At 34.9% G+C, this 15627-nt stretch overlaps 1 protein-coding gene across 5 annotated transcripts in view; it reads right to left on the reverse strand.

Moving 5' to 3' along the window:
- The window catches only part of RBBP8 (RB binding protein 8, endonuclease), a 91493-nt gene that overhangs the window by 49332 nt on the left and 26534 nt on the right, over window positions 1-15627 (reverse strand). For all 5 annotated transcript variants that reach the window (XM_047697585.1, XM_047697584.1, XM_047697583.1 and 2 more), the window contains exons 4-5: window positions 14141-14236; window positions 3385-3497 (exon numbers count right to left, since the gene is read on the reverse strand). In XM_047697585.1, coding sequence (XP_047553541.1) covers window positions 3385-3497; window positions 14141-14236 — 209 coding nt within the window. The remainder of the gene's footprint in view (window positions 1-3384; window positions 3498-14140; window positions 14237-15627) is intronic.

Below are 15627 nucleotides of genomic sequence, written 5' to 3' on the forward strand. Positions count from 1 at the left end.
AGCAGGGAGCCTGCTTCCCCCTCTCTCTCTGCCTGCCTCTCTGCCTACTTGTGATCTTTCTCTCTGTCAAATAAATAAAATCTTAAAAAAAAAAAAAAAAAAGACAGTTGAAATCACTCAGAACACTGCAAAGAGAAACAAGAGGATGAAAACAGGAAAGGGATATCAAGTGATATGAAGGACAGAATGATGAGGTCTCATCCAGAATCCAAAAACAGAGAATGGAGAAAACACAGTATTTGAAAAGCCAGTAGCTGACAGTTTTCCAGATATGATTAAAGATGTGGTTTCATAGATTTTGTAATATATACTAAACAGAATTAAAAAAAAAAACCTTGGTTAATTGGTTAACTGAATTAAAATTATAGAGCACCAAAACAAGAAAAAAAAATTTTAGCAGCAGTCAGAGAAAAATGATTGTTACCCTGAAATAGCCTTACAAAAGTAAAAGTAAAAGTAAAATAAAAACATCTGTGGATAAAAACTAAGTTTAGAACCAACAAATACTTTTTTTTTTTAAAAAGATTTTATTTTTTTTTATTTTTTAAAGATTTTTTTAATTTATTCATTTGACAGATAGAGATCACAAGTAGGTAGAGAGACAGGCAGAGAGAGGAGGAAGCAGGCTCCCCGCTGAGCAGAGAGCCCGATGCGGGGCTCGATCCGAGGACCCTGGGATCATGACCTGAGCCGAAGGCAGAGGCTTTAACCCTCTGAGCCACCCAAAAGATTTTATTTATTTATTTGAGAGAGAGAGAGAGAGCAAGAGAGGGGAGAAGGTCAGAGGGAGAAGCAGACTCCCTGCAGAGCCGGGAGCTGGATGAGGGACTCGATCCTAGGACTCCGGGATCATGACATAAGCTGAAGGCAGTGGCTTAATCAACTGAGCCACGTGGGCACCCCCCTAACAAATGCCTTCTAAAGGATGTATCTCAGAAAGGATAATAATCCTAGAAGGAAACTGAGGTGCAAAAGTAGTAATAAGCAAAGAAACCGATAAAATATGTAGGCAAATCTTTTAAAAAACTGTCTTAGTAAAGTCATTTTTAGAGAACCTTCTAACTTAGAACGCTAAGAAAAAGGAAATGAAATGCTTAGGCATAAATAGCATGTAAGCAGAGTTCAGGTGTGTTAAGGTCTGTGTATTATTCGAAGGTGGTCAAGATACTAACTTTATATTTAGGAACGCATGGTAAAATTTCACAGTTGTAGGGCGCCTGGCTGGCTCAGTTGGAAGAGCATGTGACTCTTGATCTTGTAGTTGTGAGTCTGAGCTCTGTGTTGGCCTAGAGCCTACTTAAAAAAATTTGTTTTCAAGGTTGATCAAAAAGATATAAAGAATTAAAAAACAAAAAGTAAAGTATCGGATACAAATAAAATAAGAAGACAGACATCCTCAAAATTCAAAACTGGGAAAGTAAAAACATAAAAGAAAGAAAAGGGAGGAAGAAATCCAAATAGCAATGAACAGAAACATGAAAAAAATCATATATATGAAGGCCCTGGTGTTTTTTATTCTTATGATAACTTGGGACTTGACCTTGGCAATTTTTCTTTTGCTCATTTTAAGGTAAAATTAGTTTTCTTAAACTTTACCATAATCATACAGGTAGTGTTACTAATGGTGCAATTCTGAGACTACTGTGCTTATGAGATTTAAAAAATGAGTAGTTGGGGGTATTTTCATTCTATCATCCCTGTGTCTTTGAGAACCAGGCTTCTCAGTGTGGGCAGAGATAGAGATGCTATTAGAGAAAAGGTTAACAACAGATCTACAGTCTTGAATTTGCATTTTAAAAGTGAATTCATGAGGTATTTTGTCTATCTGAAAATTAGGCAAAGGATATTCAAGCTATTCTCCAAGAAGAAATGCAAAGTGAGTATCATGTAAAAAAATAACCTGAATAGTTAGAAGGAGAATGCTAATTTAAAAAAGGTATCATTCTTTACCCATAAGATAGGGTATTATTAATTCCTGCATTTTTGCTCGAAGCTAAAGAAGATGCAGGGAAATGCATGTTTTCAAACACCTCCCCCCACCAAAAATCAAGCCGTCCATCAATAGCAGAATCGCCAAATGACATCTGTGCTATAGAATATAATGCAGCCATGAAAAAGAACAATGTCTTTAGTCCTTTGAAGAGTTTGGCTATTTTTCAGATAGCCAAATTTGTTGGTAATTTGATTATTAGGTATGCAGAAATTACCAGAGATTATTGCTATACTAACAATAATTAATTGTAGATCTCAACTATGTTAACCAGAGATGTAATAGTTTTCTACTTACTGATAGCATTCTTATATTCCTAAATAAACATATGTACCCATTCACACATACACACCACAGAAGCTACAGACTTAAATTAACATGTAAAGACTTCTAAGTCATAGCCTAAAATGAATTAAAACATGTCATAACAAGAAGTATGGTATGATCTCATTAAAATTTAAGAGAAGAGAAGAGGGGAACACCTGATTGGCTCAGTCAGTGGAGCATGTGACTCTTGATCTCAGGGCTGTGAGTTCAAGAGAGAGAGAGAGAGAAGAGAGAAAGAAGGGATAAAACAAAGGAGAGACAGACAGAAAGATAAACCTGGACCCGGAAAGATACATTATCAGATTGTTAACAGTAATTATCCCCAGGAACAAAATAAAACAATATTCTTTCTCTTTTGAAACAATGAGGTTATACATACTCATTTATTCTTGTTTGAGTAACCAGAGGATAGCAATATAATAGAAAAAAAATAGAAGATGGACTTAGTTTGGAAAAGAAGATAAATTAATTAAATCTTAGATGTGTTGGTTGTGAGTTGTTTATAGAGAATCAAGGTAAAGGTCACTAAGAGAGTATATGAAGTGTTAATAGAGAATAAGGTTAAGAGAGGTATTAGATGAAAAGAAGGTTAAGAGAAGGCTAAGAATGTAAGGAAACCCTACATTAAATGTGTAAGGAGACTCAATTAAAAACGATATATTTGTAATAATATGTCATGAAAACCAAAGAAAGTATATACTTTTGTAGAATACTAAATTGTATTTTTTGTATTTAACTTTACTAAATACTAGTTAAATTATATGAAATAAAGATAACACTAAAGAAGGAAGTACAGACATAATGGAAGGAAATTTCTTTCTTGCTTTATAGCTAGTGGGACTTGAGGGCCAATGTGGATAGTATTGAGCCCACCTTTTTGTACCCTATTTCTTACTAAAATAAATATGAAGTTAAATCTACAGAAAGGGAATAAAGGACATTTGAACTTTTGCCCACATGAGGAAAAAATGTATGTGAACAATCCATTTGATCACAACGATTTTAATAATAGGTTTTAACAACAGTACATTATACTTTAAATAATTAATGAAGAAAAGGAAACTCACTAAGTTCTGTGATAAGTTTAAGATTCTGCTGCCGGATATTTTCAAACTCTTGCTGTTTTTTCCGCATGTGCTCTTCAGTTACTGCACAGCGATCACATAATCCTGCTCTTAACCTAGGAAACAAAAACAAAATATTTTTAGAATAGAACTTAAATGTTCTCACCAGAAATTAAGTTTATGAGATCATGGTTCTGTTAATTAGTGGAAATTCCTTCACTATGGATATGTTCACCAAATCATTATGATGTACACTTTATTTTACAATTTTATTTGTCCATTATACCTCTGTAAAGCTGAAATTCAATTTTTTTTGAACTACTAAAAGATACTTCATTATATTTGAAAGCCAAGATTTTTATGCTTTTTGAAGCTCTAAAGAACTGACTTGGTAAATACAGAGAAAATTAACTAGTTTAATGATGTATTATACCGTTAGCAAACACATAATGAATGTTCAACTTTTTTAGCTGAATGAATACTAAAGGTCCAAGAATACTAAGTAAACAAACAAAAAAACAAAACAACCTTTATATTTTGTTCCTTTCATCATTAAAAAAGCCCCAAAGTTAGGGGCACCTGGGTGGCTCAGTCGGTTAAGCTTCTGCCTTCAGCCCAGGTCATGATCTCAGGATCCTGGGATCAAGCCCTGAGTCAGGCTCTCTGCTTGGTGGGGATCCTGCTTCCCCTCTCTCTCTGCCTGCCTCTCTGCCTACTTGTAATCTCTCTCTCTCTGTCAAATAAGCAAATAAACTCTTTTTAAAAAAAACCCCAATGTTAGAAAAATTCACAAATGTACTATTATGCAAAAAAAGTTTTAAAAATAGTTTTCACTGATTATTTGAGTGCTGAAGGGAAGAGGGCAATACATATATTGCACATAGGGGCTGGGGAGTGGTAAAGAGAAAGGTGTACCTCAAAATGTTGATAACAGTTATGTTATAGGTACCAGTATTATAGGAGATTTTTTTCTTAGCGTTTTTCTCTTTTTCAAAATTACTCTAATTTTATTATTTGTTAATCAGGAAAAAATATAGTTAAAAAGGAGACCCCACATCAGAAATTTGGAAAATACATAATCTGAAGTACTAACTTTAACTTGATAACCTATCAGTAAGATACTAAGCATTTAAGTGTCTATGGAAGTCATAGCATGGTAGTATAAGCCATGAGGTATAAGTTAAGGAGGTAAAAAATTAAAACTGCACAACTAAAACAAACAAAAAGAACCTAGGGAATTTTACAAGAAAGTAAAACTCATATCAGCAATGTTGATATGGATGTAAAAAATAAAGATTAGAGATCATAGATAGGATGCAATAATAAAATCAGAATGCCTAGAATGAAGAAATAAAGAATTGGACATCACAGTTTAATTAGAGTATGTTCCAAAGACAGGAATTAGGACAGTCAAGATCTTTGAAACCATTTTATACGACAAATATCTAAGTAAAGATGACAGAGTTAACATTTCCATCAACTTTTGCTCCTTCCCAGGATCCTACAAAACTATAGCAAAGATAACATGTATATTTTTAAAAACACAAACCCACCAGGACAGGCCTAATGGGAGAGAAAACAAACAAAAACCTTAAAGCTTGGGTGGACAAAATTGAAACTCCCTAGGAATGCTGAATCCTAAGCCAATGATGGGAAAACTCTAGAATTGTTGTCCAATATGGTAGCCACAGCTACATATGGCTATTCCAATTTAAATAAATTAAAATTGAAATCGAACTCAGTTATGCTCAAGTACTCAAAAGCCACATGTCTAGATGTTACCGTATTAGGCAGTGTAGATATAAAATATTTCCATTATCACAGAAAACTATCAGACAGCACTGACTTAGAACCAACCTGATATATAAAGCAGAATTTGCAGAAGTTTAAAAAATTGGTACTCAGCGTGAGTGATTTACAGTATCTCAAGAAATCATCATACCAACATATTTTCTCCTATATTCTGAACACTCAAGTGATCACCCCTTCCATTCCCAGCAGAATACTGCTAGTTGAGTCTCCAGAGGGTCTAAAACAGACACTGGTTTGGGAGATATGAGGTACAGGTAAGGGCAGGAGTAAAATAATCAATGTCTATGCATGCCAAATTCTCAGGCCCTAGCCTAGGCCCTCATCATCTATTTGGCTTCCAGAACTTTGGTAGCCAACCCTATTACACATTCCAGGAGCAGAATAAAGGAGCCTCCTCTAGGAAATCAGATCTAAAGATACTGACATTAGAGAATTATCAGTGAAACACACAAGGCAGATCAACCTGCAGGGAAGGTCATAGCCTACAATTCCACTCAGAGCTTCCAACTTTCATCCACCTCTCTTAAATATGAATAGATAATGAAGATCAACAGATAGCTGAGATAAAGTAAGAGACTAAAACATGAGGCGCCTGGGTGGCTCAGTGGGTTAAGCCTCTGCCTTTGGCTCAGGTCATGAGTTCAGGGTCCTGGGATCGAGTCCCGCATTGGGCTCTCTGTTTGGCAAGGAGCCTACTTCCTCCTCTTTCTCTCTCTGCCTGCCTCTTTGCCTATTTGTGATTTCTCTCTGTCAAATAAATAAAATCTTAAAACAAAAAAAAGAGAGAGACTAAAGACACTAAAAAAAAATGAGGGTTACTTGGGTGGCTCAGTTGGTTATGAGTCTGACTCTTGATGTAGGCTCAGGTTGTTGTCTCAGGGCTGTGAGATCAACTCCTGCGCTAAGTGCCGCATCTTGCTCCGGCTCAGCAGGGAGTCTGCTGGAGATTCTCTCTCCGTCTCTCCCCTTCCCCCAACTTGCACTTGTGTGTGCTTTCTCTCTCTCTCCTAAATAAATAAATCTTTAAAAATTAAAGCTACATAGAAAGAATTAAAAAAAAAATACCACCATTGTCAAACTGTAAAGAATACTCTCAGGAGAATTGAAGAAGATACCAAACTATGACATGAAAATAGGACTGCAGTAAAAGGAAATATCCTGGGAACAAAAACAAAAAATCCTAGAAGTTAAAAATATAGCAGCAGGAAAAACTCCAAACTCAACAGAAGATGAGAAAATAAAGTTGAGAAAATCTCCCCAAAAAGCAAAGAGAAAATAGAAAAGATAAGAAAACCAGAGCATTGGGGCGCCGGGGTGGCTCAGTGGGTTAAGCCTCTGCCTTTGGCTCAGGTCATGATCTAAGGGTCCTGGGATCAAGCTCCGCATCAGGCCCTCTGCTCAGCAGGAAGCCTGCCTCCTCCCCCACCCCCACCTTTCTGCCTGCTGCTCTGCCTACTTGTGATTTCTCTCTCTGTCAAATAAATAAATAAATAAAATATTTTAAAAAGAAAAAAAAAAGACAAGAAAACCAGAGCATTATCCTTATAATGTTTACCATATCAATAATAAAGAGTTCTAGAAAAAGTGAGTCTTGGGGTGGGGGCAGGGGTGGGCAGAAAAGGAGGAACAAAAAAACTAAGACATACAGAAAGCAAGATGGCATAAATCCAACTGTATCAATAATTACATTATTAATTGATAAAACACTCCAATCAAAAGGCAGAAACTGTCAGAACAAAAAAATGAATCAACTTTATGCTATCTACAGTAGACACATGCTTTTTTAAAAAAAGATTTATTTATTTATTTTAGAGACAAATGGCATGTGCATCCTGAATTGAGGGTGAGGGGGGTGGGCAGAGGAGCATGAAAGAGAAAGACTCTAGCAAACTCCCCTATGAGAGCAGAGCCCCATGTGGAGCTTGTTCTCACCACCGTGAGATCATGACCTGATCCCAAATCAAGAGTTGGTTAATGACTGAACCACCCAGGTATCCCTACAATAGACATACTTTAGATTCCAAGATACAAATACACTCAAGGCAAAAGGATGGAAAAAATATATACCATGCAAACAAAACCAAAAGAAAGTTGGAGCATCTACCTTAATTAATATCAGACAAAACAGACTATAAGATAGAATGTGTTACTAGCACAGTAAATTTTATAATAAAAGGGTCAATTCATTACAAAAATAGAACAATGATAATATAGGCATCTAACACTAGAGCCCCAAAATATACACAGAGCAAAAACCAAGAATTTGAAGGAAAAAAGGAAAAAACAAATTCAACAATAATAGTTGGAGATTTACACTCTCAATAATGGATAGATCAAGTGAGATGGGAAATCAGCATAGATCTAGCAGACCTGAAAAAAACCAACAACCACCCTGACCTGACATCTATAGAACATGCCACCTACAACTGCTGAATGCACATTTAGAACATTTGTCAGGACCATTTCCTAGGTCACAAAACAAGTCTCAATAAGTTTAAAAGCACAGAAATCATACAAAGCATGCTCTTCTATCACAATGGAATTAAATTAGAAATCACCAACAGAAGAAAATTGGGAAAATCCACAAATCTGTGAATCTTAAACAATGTACTCCTAAATAAACAATGTGTTAAAGAAGAATTACAAGGTAAAGTATAAAAATAGGCCACAGCATACATGCACATATAAAGCAGTGGTCAATAAACAATAAAAAGTTCTTGAAGACTAAATATGTGATTATCAAAATAATCTTAATAGTAGGGTTGGAAAATAAAATAGAAAAGAAATATTCTAGAACATGGGGAAAAAAAAATAAGTAACAGAAATCAGAGAAAAGATTATAAAGAATCGGTTTATGACTGAGAACTGCTCCAGGAGGAGAAAACGTAAAAATGGAGAGGGGAAATAACAGAAAAAAATTGCCAGACCTTAACAGATACCAGCCTTCAGGTTAACAGGCTGAGTGTCCAACACATTGAAGGAAACACACATACCCTTCCCTCACATAATTTTAGAATGATAAGAAGGTCTTAAATTCCAGGAAAGAAAAAAAATCTATTATCTATAAAGGAATAACATTAGAATGGTATCAGTTTTATCAACACTGGATGCTAAGAGATAATGAGAAAATGTCTTCAGTCTGGAGGAAATCTATTTTGAACCTAGAATTTTAAATCTATTCAAAATATCATCTAAATCAATAGAAAATAACATTTTTAGACAAGCAAGGACTCTGAAAATTTACTTCCTGTGTACTTTTCCACAGTTATTTGAGGGTGAGCTATAAGAAAATGAGCATAAAAAACCAATAAAAGGAAAAATAAGCCCACATTTTATCAACCTTTTCATTGGTATATATTCAAGGTCTAAAATAGTGTCTGGCACAAAGCTGGTACCCCATAATTATCTGCTAACTTGAAGGAAATAATGGACTTAATGTAGGGATCCAGTGAAGAGAAATCCCAGAATGGCAGTTGTAGAATAACCTAGAAAGTAAATGCTCCAAATTAGTACAGGAAGTTTTTTAGCCCAAGAAGTATGCCTTCAAGAAAAGGAACAAAAAGGATTATAATCAATAAATAGAATAACTAACACACTATATAATATTAATGACCTAGTAAGGAAAACATGTTTCTTATCTCAACATGAAAAAAAGTAGTTACAACTTCTAGGACAAGCACAGCCAAGCTCATACAAATATGTCCTTGTCATAGCACATTATGGGCTGATTTGAGGTTAATTTGAGCAGCTGATTTGAAAACAGAGTAGAAAAGTAACTATGTGGCCTGGACATTAGAAACAGTCTCCTTGAGTGGCACAGAGGTCATGACATCGGATCTATAGAGAAGAAAATGTTATCCTGGCTCAGCAGAGAGTATTTACAGAGTCAATAAATAAACACTATTTACTATTTTTCAGCTTCTATAATTAAATTATAACCCAAATACAAAAGATTGAGATCTGGTAACAGAAAACAATGTAACCATTGTCAAGACTGTCAATATTACTTACATGGAAAGATTCAGGTTAACACAGGGAGGGAAGTAGAAGAGAAGAAGAATGACACAGGGAAAGGTTGAAGTATCAATACCTTCCTCCAAATACAGTGGTGAGTTCAGGGAGACTGTTCAGACATTTTCCTAAAACATATTCCTTGTAAAGACGTACTTTTACATAAATGTATGTATTAAGTTTCAAAGGTAACACAGAAGAACTAAAATAGTAACTATTCAAAAATAACACGAGAGATAAAAAATATTCTCATTGTCATAATAAGAAGTAAACAGATATTATCTCAAATTGATAAATCAAGTGTTAAAGTAAAAATACATCATTGATGGGGTGCATGGGTGACTCAGTCATTTAAGCGTCTCAGAGTCTGCTTGTCCTTCTCCCTCTCCCCCTCCTCCATTCGTGTGCTCCTTTTCTCTCTCAATAATAAATAAAATCTTTCTTTTTTTTAAAAGATTTTATTTACTTATTTGACAGAGAGAGATCACAGCAGACAGAGGCAGGCAGAGAGAGAGAGGGGGACGCAGGCTCCCCGCTGAGCAGAGAGCCCGATTCGGGACCCGATCCCAGGATCCCGAGATCATGACCTGAGCCGAAGGCAGCGGCCCAACCCACTGAGCCACCCAGGCATCCCTCAAATAAATAAAATCTTAAAAAAAAATAAAAAGCAAATACATCATTTAGAACTTTGGAAAACTAAGAACTGTGACTGACAGGGGTAGGAAAGACAGGTACAAAAAAACCTTTTTTTATAGTAACTACGTATCTTTATAATGTACATGCATTACTTGAATAAAAATTCAAAAGGGAGAACATAAAGTAAGCTAGATAGCCTATTCCTTTCATCACAGCATTTAAATTTAACAGTATTATATTCTCAAATACTTTGTATGACATCTTTTTGAGTATTAAGGCACTAAAAAGGATATATACTTTCTTGTCTTTCTGCTATTAATACTTGTGTCTTCAGATTCTCAAGCATTTCTAAAGCTAACGGTAAAGTCTATTTATGCCTTTAAAATTCCAAAGAAAATAAGTCTCTGTAAACCATTCCAAAACCCAAACACTATTAAACTATTATAAGAGGAAACTCAATTTTAACTATTTGCTTAAAGTACCTGACATTTCGTATTTACATTTCTCTTTTAAACATTGCTGTGATTAATAGCTTAGGGTCCATGTAATAAACATTGAAATAGCTGACCTGACTGTGGTAAATAATTTATACACAGAATTACTAAGCCATAAGGGCCAAAGAGAACATGACATTGAAAAGTCATTGAAGGGGTGGCTGGCTGGCTCAGTCAGTAGAGCATGTGACTCTTGATCTCAGTGTAGTGAGTTCAAGCCCCATGTTGGGTGTAAAGCTTACTTAAAAAATAAATAAAAAGTCAAATAAAAAACAGAAAAAGAAAAGTCCCTGAAAAACACTGAAAGAGGTAAATGGCACTGAACAATTCTATGATTTAAATGTCATTCTACTAGTCAGTTTGTCAGTAAAAATTAACACTATTGTTTCTAAGAAATCAAATCTAATACATTAAAATGTCATGACGTATCATCAAAAAGAATTCCTTGGAATCCCTAGTTTTCAAGTTCAAAAATGCTACTGATATAGGTAGCTATAAAATGAAACAATATTCCCTAGCTTCTTTATTACTTCTAGTTTTCTCCAATTAACTGCCATTCTTGATAACAATATCTGTGGAAAAGTGTCAACTCTTGATTGCTTCCAGATCCTAGTTTAAATTTAAATGAATGTGAGAAAATATGCTAGCTCCTATTTCCATCAGCAAGGTTCCACCGCTTTCCTCTTGCCTATTTTCCACTGATGCTATCAGAGAAAGAAACAGCCTCAATTTCACGGGAGAATGAATGCAATTTCAGTCGCTGTATATAGGTAAGAGGGAAAGAAGAGTAATTCTAATTGTAAGATCAGAAAGCAACAAATATCGTGAGTTATACTTCAGTTTGTTCATAGGGATGAAGAAGTAAAACCTTTCATTTTGCAATTGGAAAACTTAGCAGATTAACAAGTATGCTCAATTATTTGCTATACCCCAACAAGATTTCCTCAAATTTATTCATTTTCAAAATGAATAAATTTTCAAAACATGTACAAAGAGTACTGTACGTGCTAAAATACAACAGTGCCCTGTCTTTTCTTTTAAAGAGTTTATAGTGTATTAGAAAAAGAGAGGCAATAAAAAAGTAATTACGGCAAAGTAATTATGGCAAAGAATCATGACAGTGGAAATAGGGGGTACTATGAAAGTACCCAGCAGAACTAAACCCAGTCTAGAAAGTCAGAGAAGGTCTCCTGAAGAATATATTTAAATTTAAACCTATGAGTAAGACAAAAAGAGGACATTTAGTCTAGTACTTGAAAAATAGTTGCACAACCCTAAGTCCTCTGATTATGAGTACAAATTTTCCCTTTCAATGACAGATGAAATACAAGTTTCCTATGACTGCCAAAAATGCTTTTAAAAATACTGAAATCTATTAGACAATCATTACTTAACTGCTTTGTTCAGATTTTTTTTTTTAATGCATTCTATCTACTCCACACAGTAACTATTTCTTAGATTTAGTGAAATACTTTGTTTTCTCTAAGGAAAGTCTATTATAACAGCAGTAGTAGAACATAAAGCAGCCACATAAAATTATAACTTTTTAGTATCTAATTTACCTTTACTGAGTAATTCCTCTCATCTAAACATCTCACAATGTTTTTACATTAGCATAAAAATAAAATTTGTTTCATCCTATGAAGAGTAAGCAGCAAGTTGCAGAATTACTGTTTAGAAATTTTAACAAAACACGTTTTGCTTTTTAAAGGTCTTAGCAAAACATTTACTTTTATAGTTTTTTAAAAACTTGCTATAGATATCATTCTCATACAAAATAAAACTAAAATGAAATTTTAAGTAAGGCAGAACTTTACCAAATGTTATCTACTTAGACATTTAAAGACAGAACAGAATTAGTAGCAATTTAAAAGAAATAAATTAAAAAAAAAATCCCCAAAAAGTCAGACTAGAAAGTGGACAATGCTGGGGAATTAATATTTCAGAGTATCTGTTTCAATAGATGCATATTAAGTCAAGTACAAATACTTTGATATGATCAGTCTTTACATAACATTTACAAAATTAAGAAAATATACAGACAAGGCTTCAGGAAAACAGAAACTGGGGGGGTTTGTAAAGTCAAATTTAACCTAATTATCCACAAACTGTCATCTAGCGATTGTTTCTTAAATCTTTGCCAGCTCAGTTTCCTCACACATAAAATGGTTTTACTATCTACCTTACAGCATTAGTGTGAGATCAGGTGTTAGATGTCTGGATACAAAGTGAGCCCCCAATACATATCAATCGCTGGAGAGTTAAAGCCCGAGAAAGATGTCCTCTCCACCATTCCTCCCAAATGCTCCACTACATATCCAGAGAAAACAAGGATATGCCTCACTACACTAAGAGAAGAATAGCTGATGATTTCCTTTTTTTTTTTTTTTAAAGTTTTTTACTTATTTATTTGACAGAGAGAGAAACAGCGAGCAGAAGAGGAAACACAAGCAGGGGGAGTGGGAGAGAGAAGCAGGCTTCCTGCTGAGGCTTGATCCCAGGACCCAGGGATCATGACCTGAGCCGAAGGCAGCTGCTTAATGAATGAGCCACCCAGACACCCCTGGACTTCCTATTCTTCAAATGTTTCAAAACTTTTTTCTCCCTAAAACTTTTGCATTTGTCTGTTCTCTTTTTATCTCTTCAAGTTTATCTCTTCAAGTTTAGTTCTTCAAGTGACTAGCTCTTACCTGAATCATTCAGGTCTCAGTTCAAATGGCACCTCCTCTGAAAGGCCATCCTTGACTCCCATCCCTTCACTTCCAAATCAATGTCTATGATTACCTACTTATATCATTCCATTTTATTTCTTCATAGCACTTACAGTCTGAAATCACCTTATTTGTATGACTCACTCCAAACCTCTGAAAATCAAATATCAGCTCCATGACATACCATGGACAGTATTATCCCTAGCACCTAAGAGCAACACCGAGATCATAGTAAAGACTCAAATATTTATGAATCTGAATCAAGGGCACAGTATAAGCTTGAAATTCAAATTCACAGCTATGACTCCGAAGCCTATGCAGCTTTATTCCACAACAGGCTGCCTACGGCAGTAAACTGCACACCCTCTGGGACAGCAGTTGTGGAAGACAAGTGTACAACTGCAATCTGCCCAGGTGTGGATTATCCCACCACTAAAGGTACAAAGGCAAACTCAAACCACCAGCCCTTCTGTAACATAGACAAAATAATAACAAAAGAAAATTATTAACTGTTATTTATTATAGGTAGTTCAAGGTCTTAAATAGCACTTACAGTTCAGATGGAGGAATATAGCAAATCCTGGAAGTCTTTCTAAATCTAGGGTATTAATCTCATAGGTGTGAAAAGTAAAGTATGTATCTGGAAGTAAAGTAAGTGATAGGCATTATTGTAGAAATACTCAGAAAGAAGAATCCCTAGACTGCCTGCAAACAGAGAAATATGCAGGGGGAAAAGGGAAATACGAAGACAAATAGAATTGTGAAGCAGTTTCCACCTACTTAGATGTAAAAATGGAATTAAGCCATCAAATAAATCAGAACATTAATTCTAATTACTTAGACCTACTCTTAAGCTTGTCCTATATCAAACACCAGATAAAGAAATATTACTTAAAGGGTAAATTGATGAGATTGCTGTAATTAATAAAAAACAAATTGTAAGTATATATCCTTAACTTCATACAGTATTTATTCAAAGTTGACATCAGGTTGGAAAAGGGCACTTTTAGTCCCAGAACTGTTTATAAGTCAAAACCAATGTTCTATGCAGGGGGAATCACCTCCTACTCGAGAACACCGAAGAACCAGACTCACCGATCTTCTAAAACTTTAATGGTTTCATGGAGGACTTTCTGTTGCTCTCTTAGCTGTTGATTTTTGGTGAAGAATTCCTCTAGTCTCTGTGCGTCTCTGAAAGTCAAGAAATAAGTTTATAGAAAAGTTGTAATAGGATAATTATCATAAAAGGAGAATTCTACTATAAGAACCCCAAATTATGGTCTCACCCTTAACATGTATTTCTTATACTAAAATAAATAACTTCAAAGGTAAAGTTTAAATATCTTGTTAATCACAGTTCAAATTATACTAGAATTTGTTCTACAGTGTTTTTATGTACTGTGAAGGTATTATTCTAAGTACCGGGCATTCATTATACAATGCTGGAACACAGAGGAAGGAGTAGATTCTGATGCCATCATTGACTCAATGTTGTAAAAAATGCTATTAAAGTATACACTGTTCTACGTTTGTTAATGTAAGTAACAGATATCTCCACTCATCTCTATTCCAATTATGGGAGATATATACTTTCTTGTTAATGTCTGTATTGCCTAAACTTATTTGGTATTAATTTTTAGCCAGACCTAACAGTGGAGTGAAAACACATGAACCGTATATCCTAACATCTAGTTTTGAATCTCAGCTCTCAGTTGTCAGCTGTGTGACCCAGTGCAAGTTATCTAAACTCTTTGTGCCTCAAAAAATGTGGATACATTACCATTTATCTAATAAAGTATTTGCAAGGAATAAACACTAATGTATGCATAGCATGCAGAACAGTACAAGCACTCAGTAAATTCTATTTACGTGCGTATCATTGTGATTTCATAGTCAAGAAAAAACAAAGACATCTAAAATGTTCTTCTAGTAGATTACCTGATTATTTTCAAAGGTAATGTCATATTCTACCTCTCCATCATATTTTTTTAAAAAATCACATTATTATATAAAGTATGCATATAATTTTTTTTTTTTAAAGATTTTATTTATTTATTTGACAGAGAGAGATCACAAGCAGGCAGAGAGGCAGGCAGAGAGACAGGAGGAAGCAGGCTCCCTGCCGAGCAGAGAGCCCGATGCAGGGCTCGATCCCAGGACCCTGAGATCATGACCTGAGCTGAAGGCAGCGGCTCAACCCACTGAGCCACCCAGGCGCCCCAAGTATGCATATAATTTAATTCTAAGAAAGCCCATTAGAAATTTGACTGAGATTTTCTCTATGGTCTTAAAGATGAAAAAGATAATACTGTGATTGAAACATCTTCCCCAGTCCCCTCAAGGGTCTAAAATATCAGATGAAAACTAGTCCACTACAAAAAGTAGATGTCAAAATGACTGTATCAAAATGGCTAGAATGTAATATAACTGGCAGCAAAACAGAGTCAAACAACTAAGTAAAAATGTCAGATACCCAATATAGAGAATACTTTGTACATTCTGGCTGAATAATTCACATTAAATGAAAAAGGAAAAAATCAATACATCAAAGAGAAAGAGTAACAGTCTACTGCATATAGCTC

This window comes from Lutra lutra, chromosome 12 (genome assembly GCF_902655055.1).
Source record: "Lutra lutra chromosome 12, mLutLut1.2, whole genome shotgun sequence".
NCBI classification, from domain to species: Eukaryota; Metazoa; Chordata; class Mammalia; order Carnivora; family Mustelidae; genus Lutra; species Lutra lutra.